Source organism: Papio anubis, chromosome 13 (genome assembly GCF_008728515.1).
Source record: "Papio anubis isolate 15944 chromosome 13, Panubis1.0, whole genome shotgun sequence".
NCBI lineage: Eukaryota > Metazoa > Chordata > Mammalia > Primates > Cercopithecidae > Papio > Papio anubis.
The window spans coordinates 29,206,483-29,226,193 of NC_044988.1; the positions used below are offsets into that span (position 1 = coordinate 29,206,483).

At 39.2% G+C, this 19,711-nt stretch overlaps 1 protein-coding gene across 1 annotated transcript in view; it reads left to right on the plus strand.

Moving 5' to 3' along the window:
* DOCK8 (dedicator of cytokinesis 8) overlaps positions 1 to 19,711 on the plus strand; it is a 239,907-nt gene that overhangs the window by 37,918 nt on the left and 182,278 nt on the right. Inside the window, exon 2 of the mRNA XM_031654757.1 lies at positions 13,614 to 13,716. Within this exon, the coding sequence (XP_031510617.1) occupies positions 13,614 to 13,716 (103 nt within the window). The remainder of the gene's footprint in view (positions 1 to 13,613; positions 13,717 to 19,711) is intronic.

Sequence of the window (19,711 nt, forward strand, 5' to 3'; positions counted from 1 at the left end):
TAAGTTCCATAGTTTAACAAAGCAAACTCACAAAAAATGAGGAAGTTAGAACTGCTCCATTTCCCCTTATAGCGAAGGCATGTGTATTTCACAACTGCAATCAGCTTGAATAGCAGAGGCTGGAAGGCTCTCCATGTCTTTACTGAAGCCACCTCACTAAGTCACACAGACGTGCAGCTAATTCACTGCCTTGGCCAGCACATCTGAAAATAAATAGCACCATTATAGGCCCTTTCATGAATATACAGCATGTGGCCTCGAAATTGGCCAAGGAGCTGGCTATGCTGGGACAAATAACTTAGATAAATCACAAATCAGAGTGGAGAAATGAGGTGTTTTTAATCAACAGCATCCAACAATGTGTGTTGAGTTTAATTGAATCCAGGTAGAGGAGGAAGTGGATGCAAGAGCTCGAAGTATGCTGAGAATACAGTTTTATTTCGAAATTCCAGGAGACTTAGAAACAAAATGATGAAAGGATCCCTGAAGAGACTGTTTTGTTTTGTTTTGTTTTTTCTGAAATGAAGTCTTGCTCTGTTGCCCAGGCTGGAGTGCAGTGTCACGATCTCGGCACACTGCAACCTCTGCCTCCCAGGTTCAAGCAATTCTCCTGCCTCAGCCTCCCGCGTAGCTGGGATTACAGACATGCGCCACCACGCCTAGCTAATTTTTGTATTTTTAGTAGAGATGGGATTTCACCATGTTGGCCAGGCTGGTCTTGAACTCCTGTCCTCAGGTGATTCCCCCTGCCTCAGCCTCCCAAAGTGCTGGGATTATGGGCGTGAGGCACCGCACCCAGCCCTGAAGAGACACTTAAGATACTTTCATAATAGTTTAAAAAGGTATATGTGTGTTTACAATTTCTGTCATAAATCTATGGCAACCACAGCACAAACATTTTAGAAAAAGAAAAAAAAAACAACTCGAGGTTGAGTGTGGTGGTTCATGCCTATAATCCCAGCAATTTGGGAGGCTGAGGCAGGAGGATCACCTGCATCCAGGAATTTGAGACCAGCTTGGGCAACATAGCATGATCCCATCTCGATATAAAATTAAAAATTAGGCGTGGTGGTGCATGCCTGTAGTCCTGGCTACCCTCAGGGGACTGAGGTAGGAGGATCTCGTAAGTCCTAGAGTTTGAGGCTGCAGTGAGCTGTGATCTCGCCACTGCACTCAGCCTTGGTGAAAGAGCAAGACCCTGTCTCAAAAAGAAAAAAAAAAAATTCTGTTTTCCTACCTCTCTAACATAACTGTGAATAGTAGTATTTCCTTCTAGTTTTTAAGTACACTATTTAAAAACATGGAAAGTTTTCAAATAATATACTCAGATTTAAATACGTTTTTAAGCTTATACTCATATAATAAGCATAGTAACTAACAGAATGTTCTCTGGAGTCAGATAGTCTTGGGTTCAAATTCTCCAGACATTTCCAGCCCTGAGTTTTGCATTTGTTAAACAGGGATGATAAACCTGGTTCATAGCATTGCCGTGTGGATTCAATGAAGTGCTTATGAAGTGCTCAGCACAGGGCCCTGTGTCATATAAGCACTCAGTAAATAGTGGCATCATTTTCTGTTTTCACACACAAAAAATGAGTCAACCTTCTGCAATCCTAATAATCAGGAAGTTCTTCTTGGCAAAATTTCATTCCCCAAATTGTTCAGTGGTCCCATGAGCTGCTTTCAAGATCTTCTCTGACTAGCTTGTTGAGAGCTTTTGTTATCTGTGTTTTCCTCAAAGATTAGACTCATCAAAGAGGGGTGAAAGCCAAAACAAAGGAACGACCACTGGTGCGCAGAGTGAGAGAGATTGGTTTAGTTGTTTAGCCAGGCTATGTGGCTTCGATCCCAGACCACAGATTATAACCACACCATTGTGGGCACCACATATAACCATTTTGGTAAACTAGATATGGGTTGCTGGGGACATGGACGAGAAACCATGGGTGGGGAGGTGTGGACCTCTCAGCCCTGCTCTCTCAAGCCTGGCCAAATTCACATCCGCAACTGGGACTTTGTTTCTGTTTCAGACCGTTTAGCCAACTGTCAACTTGACTTCCACTTGGAGTCCTCATGAGAACTTCAAACTTAGTATGCCCAAATGAAATTTTCAGCCCACCAGAAGGTAACCATACTGTCTTGAGTCTTACAGTTACCCCGTAAACAAAGGGATTAACTTTACTAAATAGCAACTTCATGCCCATAAAGTTAAGAAAAGAGTCCCTCAACGCAAATGTTGGTTTTGCATATCAAATAAATGGATTCTTGGTTCTTCAGGATAGTTAGATAACAATGGGCAGAATAGCCAGTTAATTCAATAATTCCTTAAAATTGTTGAAAGCATTTTGTACACTTTCTTTATATGGCTGCTTAGCATGTTAATTGGTAAAATACTCTGAAGGACTAATACACAAACACTTTCACCCAACAATTCCAGTTCTAGGACTGTATTCCACAGATATATTTACACATGTATGAATTCATATGTACAGTTTTCTGAACTTTTTTTGTGCTGGCAGAAAACTAGAAACAACAGAAATGTATGAAAGAGAGTAGTTAAGAAATTATTCCCAGTAGAGTACATATGCAGCTGTAAAAAAAGAATGAGGGAATTATTATGTATTTATCTATTAAGTGAATAAAGCAAAATGAAGATCACCAGCAAACAGATAAACAAATTGTGGTATTCATGCAGTGGAATACTCCTCCATAATAAAAAAGAATGAACAATGGGTGAACACTACAACATAGATGACTCTCGAGTACTGTATTCCCATTTGTGTAAATAAAAATGTGGGAAAGAATATATACATGTATTTGCTTATAAACTCTATATGCACAGAAGGAAACACAAGAAATTATTACCTAGATTGTCTGTGGAGAGGGAACTGGGTACCTGGCAAACAAGAGTAGGAGGGAGACGTTGTACAATGTGCTTTTTAATACTTTTTATATTTAAAATTGCAAAATATATTACATCCTCAAAATAAAAATAGAATAGCTTATATAACTGTGTCTAAATATTACATGTAGTTTTCCTCTCTGGCTATTTTCCTTTTGGTTTTTATGTAATTTTTAAAAATCCACTTACTTAGCCCAGGCACATAAATGGAAAGAAAAATAGGCTTAAAATTATGTCATTTGCAAAAACAAACAAATATTTAGATGTTGTAGAGCTAGCATGTTTTTGTTGGCTTCTAGTTTAGTTCTACATGGCATCAGACTAGCGACTCTATATCATTTCTGGACCTTTGCAATTTGTTGAGGCTTGTTTTATGGTTGGGGATATGGTCAATATGTAAATGTTTAATGTGTGCAAGAAGAATGTGTACTCTAAAGTTAGGCATGGTGTTTTCTGTATATGTCAATTAGCACAAGTCTGTTTATCATCTTCAAGTTCTGTGTATCTCTGGTTTTTTTTTTTATCTGCGTGATAGAACAGAAGTATGTTTGAAACTTTTACTATAGTTGTGGATGTAATATTTTTCCTCTTACTTTTGCAGTTCTTGCTTTATATATTTTGAGCCTATATTACTTGCTACATGCATATTTAGAATTGTTGTGTCTTCCCAGTGGATTGCCCTTTGATTATTTAGGAAACATCTCTCTCTTCAGTAATGCTTCTTAAAGTCCATTTTGTCTGATAGTACTATAGTGACCTCAGCTTTCTTTTGGCTAGGTTTCATAACTTTTTAAATTCTTTCACTTTCAGTCTTTTTATGTCCTTATATTTAAAGTGTGTCTGAAGGAAGGAAGGAAGGAAGGAGGGAGGGAGGGAGAAAGGGAGGGAAGGAAGGAGGGAAGAAAGAAAGAAAGAAAGAAAGAAAGAAAGAAAGAAAGAAAGAAAGAAAGAAAGAAAGAAAGAAAGAAAGAAAGAAAGAAAGAAAAGAGAGAGAAAGGAAGAGAGAGAGAGAAAGAAGGAAGGAGCGAGGGAGGGAGGGAGGGAGGGAAGGAAGGAGGGAAGAAAGAGAGAAAGAAAGAAAGGAAGGAAGGAAGGAAGGGAGAGAGAGAGAGAAAGAAGGAAGGAAGGAAAGAAAGAAAGAAAGAAGGAAAGGAAGAAAGAGAGAGAAACAAAGAGGGAAAGAAAGAAAGGACACCGCAATCTACCTATGTTACAAACATGTATATGTAACCCTAAACCTAAAATAAAAGTTAAATATAAATAAAGTGTGTCTCTTCATGAAAACTTGCTTAGCATCATTAGTCATTAGGGAAATGCAAATTAAAAACACAATGAGATACCACCACATACAACATATCTAGTATAATGGCTAAAATTAAAAACACTACCACCACCAAGTATTGTTGAACAAATGGAAAAACTGGAACACTGATTATGGGAGTATACAACCACATTGTAAAACACTTTAACTGGTCATTTACCCAAGAGGAATGAAAGAACGTATCCATATAAAGATTTGAACACAAATGTTTATAGCAACTTTATTTATAATAGCTAAAAACTGAAAACAACTCAAATGTCCATAGACAGGTGAATGGATTTAAAAAAAACAAAACTGTGTTATATCCATACAATGGAATACTCCTCTATAATGAAAGGGAGTAAACTACTAATACACAGTGCAATATAAATGGATTGCAAAATAATTCTGTTGAATGGAAGAAGCCAGACCAAAAAAAAGATATATTGTATGATTCCATTTATATAAAACTCTAGAAAATGCAAATGATCTACAGTTACAGAAAGCAAATTAGTAGTTGCCAGGAGAAAGAGGGTAAGAATTAAGAAGGGGCATGAAGAAACTTATTTATTGTAGTAATGGTTTCATGGGCCTATACATATGTCAAAGCTTATCAAATTGTATACTTTAAATATGCGCAGCTTATTGCCAGCTAATTATATTCAATCTGTTTTTAAAAGTAAAATGTGCTTCTTATAAGCAACAATTTTTTTAAATGTAGTCTGATGACCTTTGTCTTTTAATTAGAGAATTTAATCTGTTTACATTTAATAACTGATATAGGCCGGGTGCGGTGGCTCACGCCTGTAATCCCAGCACTTTGGGAGGCTGAGGTGGGTGGATCACCTGAGGTCAGGAGTTCAAGACCAGCCTGGCCAACATGGTGAACCCCGTCTCTACTAAAAATACAAAAATGAGCCCGGCGTGGTGGCAGGTGCCTGTAGTCTCAGCTACTCAAGAGGCTGAGGCAGGAGAATTGCTTAAACCTGGGAGGCAGAGGTTGCAGTGATATATTTGGGTATAAATGTTCAATCCTATGTGGGGTTTTTTTTTTTCTGTTTTGCCCACTTACTTCTTGTTGCTATAGACATTACAACAATACATGTTTGACTTATTAGAATCCTAGTATTAATTAGTACTTTTACCATTTCCCAGATGATATAATAAGGGCTATAAAACACATGAAATCCGTTTACCCCTCATACCTTTTGTGTATCATTGATGTTTTAATTGTATGTATATTTTAAACATCACATTATTATCATTACTATATTTATATTGTACAGTCACTATCATTTAGATTTACTTACGTTTACCCTTTTGGTGTATTTCAATGCTTTCAGCACTTCTGTGTTTCTATTTGGGATTGCTTTTCTTCTGCCTCAAAAACTCTCTTTACTATTTATTTTAGTATGCCTCTGCTGGTAATAAATTCTCTCCATTTTTGTTTATCTGGTAAAATCTTTTTTTCCTTCATTACTTATGAAGGATATTTTCACTAGGTAGAAAATTCTAGATTGTTAGTTATTTTATTTCAGCACTTTGAAGATGTCGTTGCATTGGTTTGCGGATTTCACTTATACAATTGAGAAGTCAATTGTTGGTTGCATTATTACACTTTGAAGATAATGTGTCTTTTCCCTGGATGTTTTAAAGATTTTTCTCTTTGATTTTCAGCAGTTTTACTATGATGTGTCTAGGTTTGGTTTCCTCTGTATTAATTCTGATGGGCATTTATAGAGCTTTATGAAGCTGTGTCTGGTATTTTTGTGAGCCAATATTTCTTTAAATATTACTTCTGCTCCAGTTTCATCTCTCCTCCTCCTTTGGGATCCAGCTTACATAGGTTACATCTGTTACTTTATGACTCAACACACTTTTCTGGAAAGACTCTCTTTTCTTAAAACACAAGACACTCAAGGATTACAGGTGTTCTTTTAGGTGATTATGCTGCTTCATCAGTAGATGGTGATTATATTAAGAAGGAAACTTACATGATGATATATAAAGGCTGGGGAGAGGCGATGTCTCTGAAGACACTGAGAAATCCTTCTCTAGTCTTGCTGCTGGAACACTCAAACACTTAAGTCATCTAATAAATATTCCACTGTCTTCAGAGGAATTTTCTAAGTGAAAGGGATTTAGGACTCCCCTGTGAGGAAGAAACATAAGTTCCATGCCTTCCTAATAAGAGGCAAACTTTTCTTTGTAGTCATGTTTCCACCTGTTGAATCTGTTTTATGGAAGTTGTACAGTTATGGCTTGTCTGTTTATGAGAGGAGATAGAAAATATGAGAAACAATAAAACCTGTAATAATCCATTGTGAGGCCACAGGCTGAAGAATTTACAAGGAATTTATTCCAGACTTTTTGGCTGAAAATATGTATGCATATATGTATACCAGTGTATGGAGATACAGTTATGGATAGAGATATATAGATATATGTGTAGATATATAAATATATAAAGTTAGCTACAGAAATTCATTTTGTAGACTTTTAAAAGTGCACTTTACTAAAAGTATCCAAGAATGCATCTCAGAAAAAGCCTTAGATTTCTTTTATGTGGTCAACTCTAGGAACTACTCACTCTTGAGCTAGATGTGTGTTTTCAGACCTTACCCATGCCAGGCACAATGATCTAACCCTTTGATAGCTACATCATTCAAAGTCAGTTTTTCTACATGCAACAAATTTTTAAACCTTGATTTTTGTTTATTTATTTATTTTTTATTTTTTGAGATGAAGTCTCGCTCTTGTCCCCCAAGCTGGAGTGCAATGGCATGATCTCAGCTCACTGGAAACTCCGCCTCCCGGGTTCAAGCAATTCTCCTGCCTTAGCCTCCTGAGTAGCTGGGATTACAGGTGTGTGCCACCACACCGGGCTAATTTTTGTATTTTTAGTAGAGACAGGGTTTCATCATGTTGGCCAGGCTGGTCTCGAACTCCTGACCTCAGGTGATCCACCCGCTTTGGCCTCCCAAAGTGCTGGAATTACAGGCTTGAGCCACTGTGCCCGGCCTAAACCTTGATTTTTAAAAAATACTACCCTGCCCTAACCTTGTAACTTAGTAAGTTTGGGAGAGGGGTGTATAACAACCTTTCACTGCTTATTTGATGTAAATCATTTCTAGTCCTGAAACAATGGCTATTTTTCAAGGTTTAATTATACTGTATATTGTGGTTGCATCCACATGTACACCCACAAATGTCTGTAATTAATATTTATTACTAACCTTGTACTTTACACTGTATTTGTGGAGTGTTTTACAATCGCTTGTTACCAAGAGTAAATTATATATTTGCTTTTCTTTACCCCACCCCTTTCACTATTGTTTAAAACATGTCAGATTCAGGAAAACCTCAAGAGACCCAAACCTCTTTCAATACTTATAGATGAAGTTTTTTTCCTTAATCAGTTTTAAAATCCATCCAGCCATTTGGGCTGCCGACCATACCAGCAGATAATGAAAGAATTTTCCTTCAGGGTCGAAAGCCAGGGAGAAGCCTTCCAGGGCTGTTTGGTTTCCTAGCACAGCTGCTGGAGTAGCTCGTGGTGCTGACTGATCTGCTTGGAGATTCTTGTGCATCTTTGCATGTTAGAGCTGGAAAGATGCTCAGTGCTATAAAGCCCAGCCCCTTTGGTTTACATATAATGAAACTAAGACCCACCTTAGTCAACTAATGTGCTTAAACTCAAGCAAATGGCAAATGGCAAAACTCAGGACTCTGTCAATGAGTTTTCATTCTTTTTCTTTTTTCATTCTTTTTCTTTATTCTGCTAGATACATATTTTATAAAGAAATGAGGCAGCATGATGTTTAAAATAAAGTGAGAATGAGAAAAACTGATGTCTACATATCATGAAATGGTTTAAAAGTTTAAAGTGCATTGTCTTCTCCATCAGACCTTCTTTTACTAATTTTTTTCTCAAAATCCGGCTCAGAAATCTTGTTTTAAAAGCTCCCTAAACATTCCTAGGCAGAATTAGTAACTCTTTCCTCTTTGCTCACAAGGAGCTATGCATATTCCTGTAATAGAATATTTACCATATTGTAAGTATTCAATTATTCATCTGCCCTCCTCCCATCTACCCACTGGATCAGGCTTCCCAGGAGCAGCAACAGAGAGCCCAACAATTTGTGTGTTCTCAATGTGGAATGAATGAATGAAGGAAGGAATGAACCAACCATTCCTTCACAGTCTTGCACTATCAGTGAATCTTATGCTTTATTGGACATAAAAATCACCTGGAATTGCTGACTTAAAATACAGTTTTCCAGACCATACCACAAGAGATGCTAATACAGGACTGGGGTGGGTCCAGGAATATGAATTTTTATCTAAGTAGCTGATGACTTAATGCAAATGGTCCAGCAGCCACACTTTGAAAGCTCTACTCTAGGATTAGTTGTGGTTTGTAGTCCCAATTGTATATCATAATTATTGCTGATCTGAAAAAAAAACATAGAGCTTCTCTACCCACTCCCTACCACCAATCCATCACCACCATTCTGACTCCTTAATCACAATGGGTATTGACATTTTAAATAAATCGCAAGGCTCCCTTCCAGTAAAATGTATGAAAATAAAGAAGATAATACTTCTAAACTATTTTGAGTTCCTTAGAAGAAGGGTATCTTAGCTCATTAAGGAAATATTATCATGATATAAATCTAGCATCGTGAAACTTATCTTGGGCATGTCAAATTTGGTCTGAGAATCAAATGTAGAGGAAAATAAAACCCACACACAGTACCTGCATAGAAATGGAACCTGTGCAAACACCTGCTTTGGTTGTGTTCTTTTTTGTGGAGACAGATGTCCCCCTTCACTAGGACCAGGAAAGAGATGAGAAGATTGATTTGGACATTGGGGTGCTATATGTTCTTTTGGGACTGAAGTTCCATATTAGGAAACCTAATAGCCAACATTTACATAACTTTTAAACACCCCAAGTAGTACGCTCTGTCTGCGCACTCTTTTATATATATGTAATTTGTTTGTTTGTTTTTGTTTTTGTTTTGAGACAGGATCTCACTTTGTCACCCAAGCTGGAGTGCAGCAGGCATGAACACAGTTCACTGTAGCCTCAACCTCCCAGGCTCAAGCAATCCTCCCACCTCAGCCCCCCGAGTTGCTGGGACCACAGGCACACACCACCATACCTGGCTAATTTTTGTAATTTTTGTAGAGACTGGGTTTCACCATGTTGCCCAGGCTGGTCTCGAACTCCTGAGCTCAAGTGATCCACCTGCTTTGACCTCCCAAAGTATTGGGATTACAGGCGTGAGCCACTGTGCCCAACCATATGGATTTTTTTTAAAATTGTGGACTTACATAACTTCATAGGAGACAGACCTGAATGAGGTAGTTATTAAACTACTTTGTGACTATGGAAAGGATTTCTGATCCTTGTAGTATATTTCCATGTATATTGTTATATTGTTGTGTGTTTGTATTTAGTTGCTCATACTATTTTTTACTGTAGCTTACTTCGTATGAAGGTTTCCATGGGTCAACCTAATTTATATTTTTGTCATTTTAAATGGAAAAATGATATCCCATATATTTTATACTGTTATTTGTTCAGTGTTCTTTCCAATGTGGGATGCTTTGGTTATTTCCAATTATTTGCTATCATACTATCATATACAGAGTATTATGTTCATTTCCGCTCAAAATTATATTTTTGTTTGTATGAACTCCATGGTGTATATTTCCCAAAGTGGGATAGTTAAAGAGTTAACAGCAGTTTTATAGTTCTGGTTGCATATTACATTATTACTTTCCAGAGACACAGAGCCAATATACAACCCCACCAGGGGTGTGCGGCATGCTGGTTTTCCCACAGCTTGACCAACATGGAATTTCATCATTCCAGCCTATTTCTGCTAGCTTAATATGTGTGTAGGGCCTCACTGGAGATATTTTATTTTGAAGTTCTTCAAATGATAGGAAGCAATTCTTTTCCACGTGGAATGATTCACTATTTTCGGTTTAATGACAAACCATTCATATTTGACAGTTTTGAAGTGACAGGTTTAATTGCCTTCTCTATAGGGTTCTGTAGGGACAGAAAATAGGAGTGCTATTAGGTATTGGGTTAGGCTCAAAGCGTCAAGGAAGAAGATTAGTTGTGTAGCTCTGAATTAGGAAACTGGTATATGGAGGACTGGAACAGAAACACCAGTTGACTCTGTTTAAGAAAGGCTAGAGGGCAGGAACATTCTGATTTCATGATGACAAAAATACCAGAGTTTTGACACAGGACAACAGGTCTTGCTTCAAAATGAAAGCAAGACCCTGTCCTTCCTGCCTCTTTGATCCTCTCACAATGCCACTTTCTTTCCTGAACATTTTCAGATATTCTTATTTCACATCCACCACTCTGGTCTATAATAGGACCAGTTTTAGAATGACCGGGAAACTAAGACATATTATTTGAGAGCTCTTGGGGGAAGACCTGGAGGCAGCAGTCCCAGGAGAAGTCAGCCTTATCTGTAAAAAGGTCAGCTTGATCACAGAAAAGGGCTTTGGCTTGGTTGTGTTGGCCCTCTATGGCTTATGATCCTCTTTTCAAGTAAGCAAATAAATGATTGCAGTGTTGGTTTGAGTCCTATGGTGCCAAACACAAGATACATTGTTGCTCATGCAATATAGACTTTTTGTTTTGGACAGTGGTCTAATCTGTTGATTTTTTAAAAATCGGTGACTGTCCAACTTATAATTAAAATCAGTCTATCAAACACTTGGAGACAAAATCTGAGGTTATTCTTTCATTCCTAGTTGTCACACTAATTTTTTGCCTTCACTTTTGTCTATGTAGAATATTTACATGTACACCTATCTCATTCTATTTAGATGTAACTCATATACTACAAAATTCACCCATGTGTACAGTTCAGTGATTTTTAATATATTCACAGTCATCCCTACAATCAATTTCAGAACATTTTCATTACTTCAAACAGAAACCCCAAACTCATTAGCAGCCACTCTCCATTTCTCTACAATATCCCCAACCCTAGGTGACCACAAACCTACTTTCTGTCTCTATAGATTTTGCAATTCTGGGCAGTTCATATAAGGAATCATAGAACACGTGATCTTTTGGTTTAGCTTATTTCACTTAGGATAATGTTTCCAAGGTTCATTTATGTTGTGGGGTATATGTACTCTCTTCCTTTTTATTGCTGAGTAATTTTCCATTGTGTGGATATACAACTTTCTGTTAAGTCATTCATCTGTTGATGGACATTTGGATTTTTTCCATTTTTTGGCCTTTATGAATAATGCTGCTATGAACATTCATGTGTTAGTTTTTGTGGGGAAGTGTGGTTGTCCTTTTTATTTATTTATTTTTTCAACAGAGTCTTGCTCTGTCGCCCAGGCGGGAGTGCAGTGGTGCAATCTCGGCTCACTGTGACCTCCACCTCTCGGGTTCAAGCGATTCTCATGCCTCAGCCTCCAAAGTAGCTGGGATTACAGGCACGCACCACTACACATGGCTAATTTTTTTGTATTTTTAGTAGAGACAGGATTTCGCCATGTTGGCCAGGCTGGTCATGAACTCCTGACCTCCAGTGATCTGCCCACCTCAGCCCCGCAAAGTGCTGGGATTACAGGTGTGAGCCACCACACACTGCCAGAAGTATGTTTTCATTTCTCCTGGGTATATACCCATGAGTGGAATTGCTGGGTTACATGGGAGCTCTGTTCAAATTTTTCAGAAACTGCCAGATGGCTTTCCAAAATGGCTGCACCATTTTATATCCCAACCAACAGCATATGCGCGCTCCAGTTTCTCCACATCCTTGCAAACACTTGTTATTGCCCCTCTTTCTTGTTATAGCCAGCTTAGTGGTTGTGAAATGACATCTCATTGTGGTTTAATCAGAATTTCCCTCATGGCTAGTAGAATACTTACTTCCTATCCTAGTATTTCCTTATACTTTAAAAAAATTAAAGAAAGAAAATGCTGTAGAAAATTAAGGAGCACAATTTATGCTTGCCGCTACAGCTTCCTCTGGGGTTTCACACTTCCTTGACTCATCACATAAGGGGCCACCACTAGGATGAATGTGCTCCAGCCTTATTCTTCCAATCTTCTCTCCATCTGTCATTCAGAATCCTGGGAAAGAGAGATGCTTGTCCTGCCGTGAGTTATGTGCCCACTCTTTTGATTTGTGTTTCTGCCTAGACAGTGCACAGCATGAGCGTAGGCATCTTGAAAGGAAATTGGGGTGCCCTTGAAGGAGAATAGATGCCAAAGTTGAGACAAGAGCCTAGTTTCCTGCCTCTCTAGGTGTAACTCATTGCCAAGGTCAGGAGCAAAGCAAACCATGTAGGAAACCTCATCATGCGGGGCAGTTAATAAGTATACCCTAGCACACATTTGCACAGAGAAAACCTAATAAGCTTCATTTGTAATATTTAAGTATTACATTTAAAGTAACAATGTTTAAAAATTTATATATACCCTCGTTGGATACGAAGCATGTTTAAAATATATGATCTCATTTGATCCTCTATAATCTCTGTTAGTTTCTAATTATATTCAGTAGCGGTATTGGTATTGTATGTTTTGGCCTCATTGTGGTTTAAATACACTTTTGTGAACTAGCCTGAGAATCCAACCACCAACACAATGATGTAATAAGAAAACGTGCTCTGAGTTCCAAACAAATGGCTAACAGATGAGTGCTCAGAAGTCAACTTGTTCGTAAGCTGGGGTATCACTGGCCAGCAGTCACATGCCAGCAGGTGTAAGTAGACAGTGAGGAACAACTTTCTCTCATTTGTGTGGCTCCCTAAAGTGTTGGCTGAGTATTGTCCACATGGGTGATGCAAAGGATCACTCCACCAGGAGCAGTTTGGAAAAAATATAATCATTGGGAATTCCTGTAGCATTGAAGGTGCCTACAGGGAGGCAGAAGTGTTCATATAACAGTTCTCTGGTGTTCTCTGTTGTAGCAGCCAGTCAGCCAAATGGGTTCAGCTGCTTGAAATGAGAATAGCTGGATCAAAATGGCAGCTCAGGATTTAAAGGATTCTAGTCAGAGACCAGACATCCTCACATAGAGAAAACTCTGAATGGCTGGGGGAGAAGGAGTCAAATGCCCTGGATCTTTTTCTTGGGCCTCAAAGTCCTCCTTCTGCCATCATCCTTCCAGTATTGGGCAGGACCCTGACTGCAGGCATCATGGCCTCTGTGAACTTCTCAAGGGTATGTATTATCAGACAAAAACTACAGTGTCCACTCACAGGCCACTGAGGGTATCTTAGTCAGTTCTGCTCATCACCCAGCCAAGGCCTACGTTTTATAACATGGTATCAAAGATTGCATCTAAAATTGCGATGATTTCTTAAAATAATCATTTCATTTAGATTTTTCTATTTTAATCCAAGGTATTCTTCAGCGGAAATAAGGAAACAGTTTACTCTCCCACCAAACCTTGGCCAGTACCATCGACAGAGCATAAGTACCTCTGGCTTCCCCTCTCTTCAACTAGTAAGTATGAGTTCCAGGTTTACTTAGCGGTTGGTCAAGTGCGAAAGTGCTCAGGGTATGTGTTTGCCTCCTGCTCCTTAGATCTTCCTACCATCACCTCACATTCTCCAGTCACCACATCCTAACTCTGTGACTGCGTCTGGACATCAAACAATATCCCTCTCTCCCTCTGCCAACCAGTACTTACAGTGCATAATAGAACCTCTGGGAGCTGTGGTTTTGATGTCTCCAGACTAGGTGGGCTTCCAGGCTACTCAGTCTCATCCAAATTATGGTTCATATTTGGGGGAGAAGGGCTAGCTTGAAAACTTACCACGATTTGTAGTATGCATTTTTTTGGAAAAGCCTATTCCGAAATCTGAAATGCCGAGTTACAGACCTCCTTTTTGTAAAATCATTTTCTTGCTAGTATAATTTACATATAATAAAATTCACACATTTTAGGTGTGCAATTTGGTGAATTTGGGCAATTTAGAGTCACTTAACCTTTACTCAGTCAAGATATAGAACACTTCCTTTATCCTAAAGAGTTCCCCAGTGCCCTTTTACAATCTCCTCTCCCAATCGTCCCCCCAGGCCACACCCTCCAACTCACGCAATCTCTGATTCACTTCTGTCACTATAATTTTGCTCTATCTGGAGCTTCATATCCTGTTACAGTATGTACAAACCTTTTTTTGAGACAGGGTGTCACTCTGTCACCCAGCCTGGAGTGCAGTGGGTGATCTCGGCTCACTGCAACCTCAACCTCCCAGGATCAAATTATTCTCCTCCCACCTCATCCTCTCAAGTAGCCAGGACTACAGGCACATACCACCACAGCTGGCTAATTTTTGTACTTTTTGTAGAGACAGAGGTCTCGCTATGTTTCCCAGGCTGGTCTTGAACGCCTGGGCTCAAACGATCCTCCTGCCTCAGCCTCCCAAAATGCTGAGATTACAGTGAGCCACTGCGCCTGGCCCTAAACCTTCATTTTTAAAACACACTTCCTCTTAAGTTGAAGATTGCCTACATTTTTATATCAATGCCAATTGTTGAGTGTGCCTATATATGTTATATTATTTGAGCACTAAATGCCAGATGTGTGCCAAGTGAGATAAATCTGACAAATGAGATGGTTTGTAAAACCAGAAGTGAATATTCACTTCCTTTGTGAGAGAGCTCCAGCCCTCCTGTACTCACTTCCTCACACAGCACAGCAGCACTCTCTTGCTGGTTCTGGTGGTTATCTTGAAGAGGTTAGGTTATTTTTTGTTTCTACTTATTACTTCAAAACCACTTCTGCTCTTAGAAATTTTGTAACCTTCCACTCAGTTTCCGGTAACCGCCATTTTGTCTCCTGTAACAATTTACACGCCGTGTAACTGTGAATCTTTTAAAGGTATGTTTTACTGAAGTGATTTCTGGTTATTTCAGAAGGATAATTTGTGTGTTGTGTCATTAATGAAATAGTAGTACTAAAAAACCTATAGCATCTTTTACTGCAAGAGGTAACTTTCCATGCCATTTTTTCAGAAAATCTACTTATGACTTAAGTGGCTTGCTAGACTGCCCTTTTTATTTGTACTTTTCCTGTGTGTTTCAGGATTGCAGAGTATAATAAAAGCATATCAAGTGCATAATGTGTCCATTTTTAGGTATATTAGATTAGCTTTACACCAAGATAAATTAGATATGCTTCTTGGTTTAATTTGTGCTAATATATATTTAATTGAAAATCAAATAATTTTTTTTAAAAGATTGACTGAAGTTGTATTCCAAAATATGCAAAATTTAGTTTAAAATAGATTGGATACACTTTTAAATTTTAAACAAGGTAGAGGGTTTTAGTGCTTTGCTTTTAAAAAATAAATGAAGACTGCAGCTTTCTGCAGTAGCTGTCTTGGGAAATAGTGTGGACATCACTCCTAAGAGACATTAAGGAAGTTTAGCTAACAGGCTTTAACCCTTTCTCTCCATACCAGCTTTTACTTTTTTTTTTTTTTTTTTGAGACAGAGTTTAGCTCTTGTTGCCCAGGCTGGAGTGCAATGGCACTATCTCGGCTCACCACAACCTCTGCCTCCCAGTTCAAGCAATTCTCCTGCCTCAGCCTCCTGAGTAGCTGGGATTACAGGCATGCATCATCACACCTGGCTAATTTTGTATTTTTAGTAGAGATGGGCTTTCTCCATGTTGCTCAGGCTGGTCTCAAACTCCCGACCTCAGGTGATCTGCCCGCCTAGGCCTCCCAAAGTGCTGGGATTACAAGCATGAGCCACCTTGCCCGGCCACCAGCTTTTACTTTAATGCTGCAGCCTTAAATTTTTTTTTCAGGGAAATTATTTTATGTAAAGTTACAAAGGAAAATAATGGTTAATATTTGTAAGCATTCGTTTGGTAGTGTGCTGCCTCCTCAGTAAGTTTTGATGAAAGTGAATTTTGATGAATTACTACATTAGCTGGGTAGTGAAGTTAACATGTGGCTTTGCTGTCCATTTTCTAAGAGAAGATATCAAGAAACTAGCAACAATAAGTAAAATTGTTAAATTATGCAAGAATCACATGTTCCTACCTAGCATCATTTAGTCTTGGTTCTATTTGCATGTGAATATCCTTTAAAATATATTACTCCCAGTTATTCCGCTTTACTTTTCTGAATCTCTTTTTCCATCTCTCGACTTCAACTTCAGTATATAGCCCTTGTTCCTTCTACCTGGAGAACAGAGGCATGTGGAAGCCCAGAGGATTGAATTCTTTTTTTTTTTCTTCTTTCTTTCTTTTTTTTTTTTTTTTTTTTTTTTTGATGAATAGTCTGCTTAGGAAATCCCATCTCTGTAATGTTTACCTGGTATTGTGTTGTAATGTCAGAATGAAGTGGCTGTTCGTCCCCTTGAGTCATCGTCCCGAATGAAGGTTCCCCAAAAGAAATCATCAACTTACATGGTGATTTCCTTTTACCTTTAAAAAAAATATTTCTTTTCATGGAAAGATAATGGAACGTGTTGGTAAGATTCATTTCTAGGAAGGCAAAGGAGTAGTTTATCATCTAAAGACTCTCAGCCTAAAGGTGTTTTAGAAAACGTTCCTTAAGATGAGAAACCGTAGGTTTTCATTGCATTATTTTGGCTAGTTGAAAAATAAGACCAAGTGTGTTCTGACCTTCGTTTCTCTTACCTTTATTTTTACAATGGCCCACTTGCTGATACAAATGGTTATTTAATTTTTAAAAGCATTTAATTGAAGTCAAGTTATTTAGAACCTAATCAACTACACGTCTTTGTTGTTGCTGCTGTTTTGCAAGAGTGAAGAGCTTGGAGTCAGATGAATCTGGGATGAAGTACAGGTGTCATTTGTTAGTCATGTAATTTGTGACAAGCCACTTAATCTCTCTGAAGACTTCAGTTTCTTCATTTGTAAATTGGCATAATAATGCTGTCCCTACTAGGGAATATAGAATTGTATAATAGGTCCTTTGTATATATTGGCTAATATTGCTCTCTTATGATTTGGCACTGTGGTGACACTGTGGGAGATTAAAAGAAGATGTGAATAAAAGGTGACTTCAGCTTCAAAGGGCTTTATGATTCATTTGGGAGAACAGGTAATATACAGTATCTATACTGGCTTCAAAAGTGGCAGGTGTTTAGAAGAGAAAAGGATACATGATGTACTAGGAGGCAAAGGCTTGACTGAGAAGGCTGAGAAGACTTAGAGTAAGGGTTCTCAGCCCTGACTGGACATTAAAATTATCTAGAGACAATTCAATGAGAATTCCTGGGGGCAGGGACCAAGCATCAGTATTTTAAAGTTCCCTGGGGACTTTAACTTGAAGCTCAGGTTGAAAATCATTTAAAGAACTTTGTTATTTATTTATTTAAATTTTTTATGTATTTTCTGAGATGGAGTCTCGCTCTGTCACCCAAGCTGGAGTGCAGTGGTGCGATCTTGGCTCACTGCAACACCTGCCTCCCAGGTTCAAGCTACTCTCCCGCCTCAGCCTCCCTAGTAGCTGGGAATACAGGCGTGTGCTACCACAACTGGCTAATTTTTGTATTTTTAGTAGAGACAGGGTTTCACCATGTTAGCCAGGCTGGTCTTGAACTCCTGACCTCAAGTGATCCACCTGCCTTGGCCTCCCAAAGTGCTTGGATTACAGGCGTGAGCCACCATGCCTGGCCTATATTTATTTTTATTTTGAAACGGAATCTCCCCCCGTCACCCAGGCTGGAGTGCAGTGACGTGATCTCGGCTCTCTGCAACCTCTGCCTCCTGGGTTCAAGTGATTCTCCTGACTTAGCATCCTGAGTAGCTGGGATTACAGGTGCCCGCCGCCATGCCTGGCTAATTTTTGTATTTTTAATAGAGACGGGGTTTCGCCATGTTGGCGAGGCTGGTCTCGAACTTCTGACCTCAGGTAATCTGCCCGGCTCGGCCTCCCAAAGTGCTGGGATTACAGGCTTGAGCCACTATGCTCGGCCCATTTAAAGAACTTTAAAGGTAGAAGTATTCCAAGTAGGGGGAAAAATATAAAGAAAGGTAACACTTCTTTTTTCCTGTGCGCTTTGAATTTCAGAAGGTGTAGTAAGCAAAGACCACTTACTAACCCTGCGGATATATCCTAAGAAAATACAGTGGCTTCTGTCATCAATCTGATAAATCAGATGAGAGGAAGGGTGTATGTTTCATGTCGATTTTTCTTTTATTGGGGTTTTAAAAAACTCTGTAAGTGTCAGGTCTGATGATGTGTGTATAAACATTTTCGAAGAAGATAAAATATTTTTGAATTTTGCATTTTTTAGTATGAAGGGGATCCATCATTTGAAGTTGGTTTTCTAGACGTGATGATAAACTTGTCCCAAGTCTGTTTGACACTCCTACCAAAATCCTTTGTTACCAGGGCTAGAAGGCGGCTGTGGCTAGTAAATAACCCTGTGTGTAGACTCACTCATTGAATTTTGGCATTCTCTGTTGCCACAGCTGTGTGAATGGATTAACCAGAAACCCTCTGATGCCAGCTGCCTATTTAGGCAAACAAGTCTATAATCAGTACCTCTGTTAAAATGAAACTGTAAAATACTATTTTCTTTTCATTTATTTATTTATTTAGAGACAGGGCCTTGCTCTGTTGCCCAGGCTGGAGTGCAGTGGTGAGATCTTGGCTCACTACAACCTCTGCCTCCCAGGCTCAAGTGATCCTCCTGCCTCAGCCTCCCAAGTAACTGGGACCACAGGCACACCATTGCACCTGGCTAATTTTTGTATTTTTTTTTTTTTTTTTTTGTAGAGACAGAGTTTCGCCATGTTGCCCAGGCCGGTCTTGAACTCCTGAGCTTCAGCGATCTGCCTGCCTTGGCCTCCCAAAGTGCTGGGATTACAGGCATGAGTCATTACACCTGGCCTGATTTCTGGTTGTTCAAAGTAGAAGCCAGGCACAATGGCTCATGACTGCATGTAATCCCAGCACTTTGGGAGGCAGAGGCAGGAGGATAGCTTGAAGCGAAGAGTTCGAGGCCAGCCTAGGCAACATAGTGAGACCTCATCTCTATAAAAAGTTTAAAAAAAGAAATTAGCCAGACATGGTGGCACACGCCTTTCGTCCCAGCTACTTGGGAGGCTGAGGCAGAAGGATCACCTGAACTCAGGAGTTCAAGGCTGCAGTGAGCCATGATTGAGCCACAGTACTCCAGCCTGGGCAACAGAGCAAGACCGTGTCTCAGAAAAGAGAAGAGAGGAGAAGAGAAAAGGAAAGAAGAGAGGAGAGGAGAGGAGACGAGAGGAGAGGAGACGGGAGGTGGGGAGGGGAGAAGAGAGGAGAAGAGAAGAGTGGAGAGGGGAAGAGAAGAGAAGAGAAAACATACAGAAGAAGAGTAACATACAACATAAGAGTTAGGAGACCCTGTCTCAGAGAAAAGGAGAGGAGGGGAGGGAAGGGAACAAGAAAAGAAAGAGTTAGGATCTATGCCCTAAGGAAGTAAGGAGGATTTGAGACATTGTATAAGTGGTTAATAACATTAA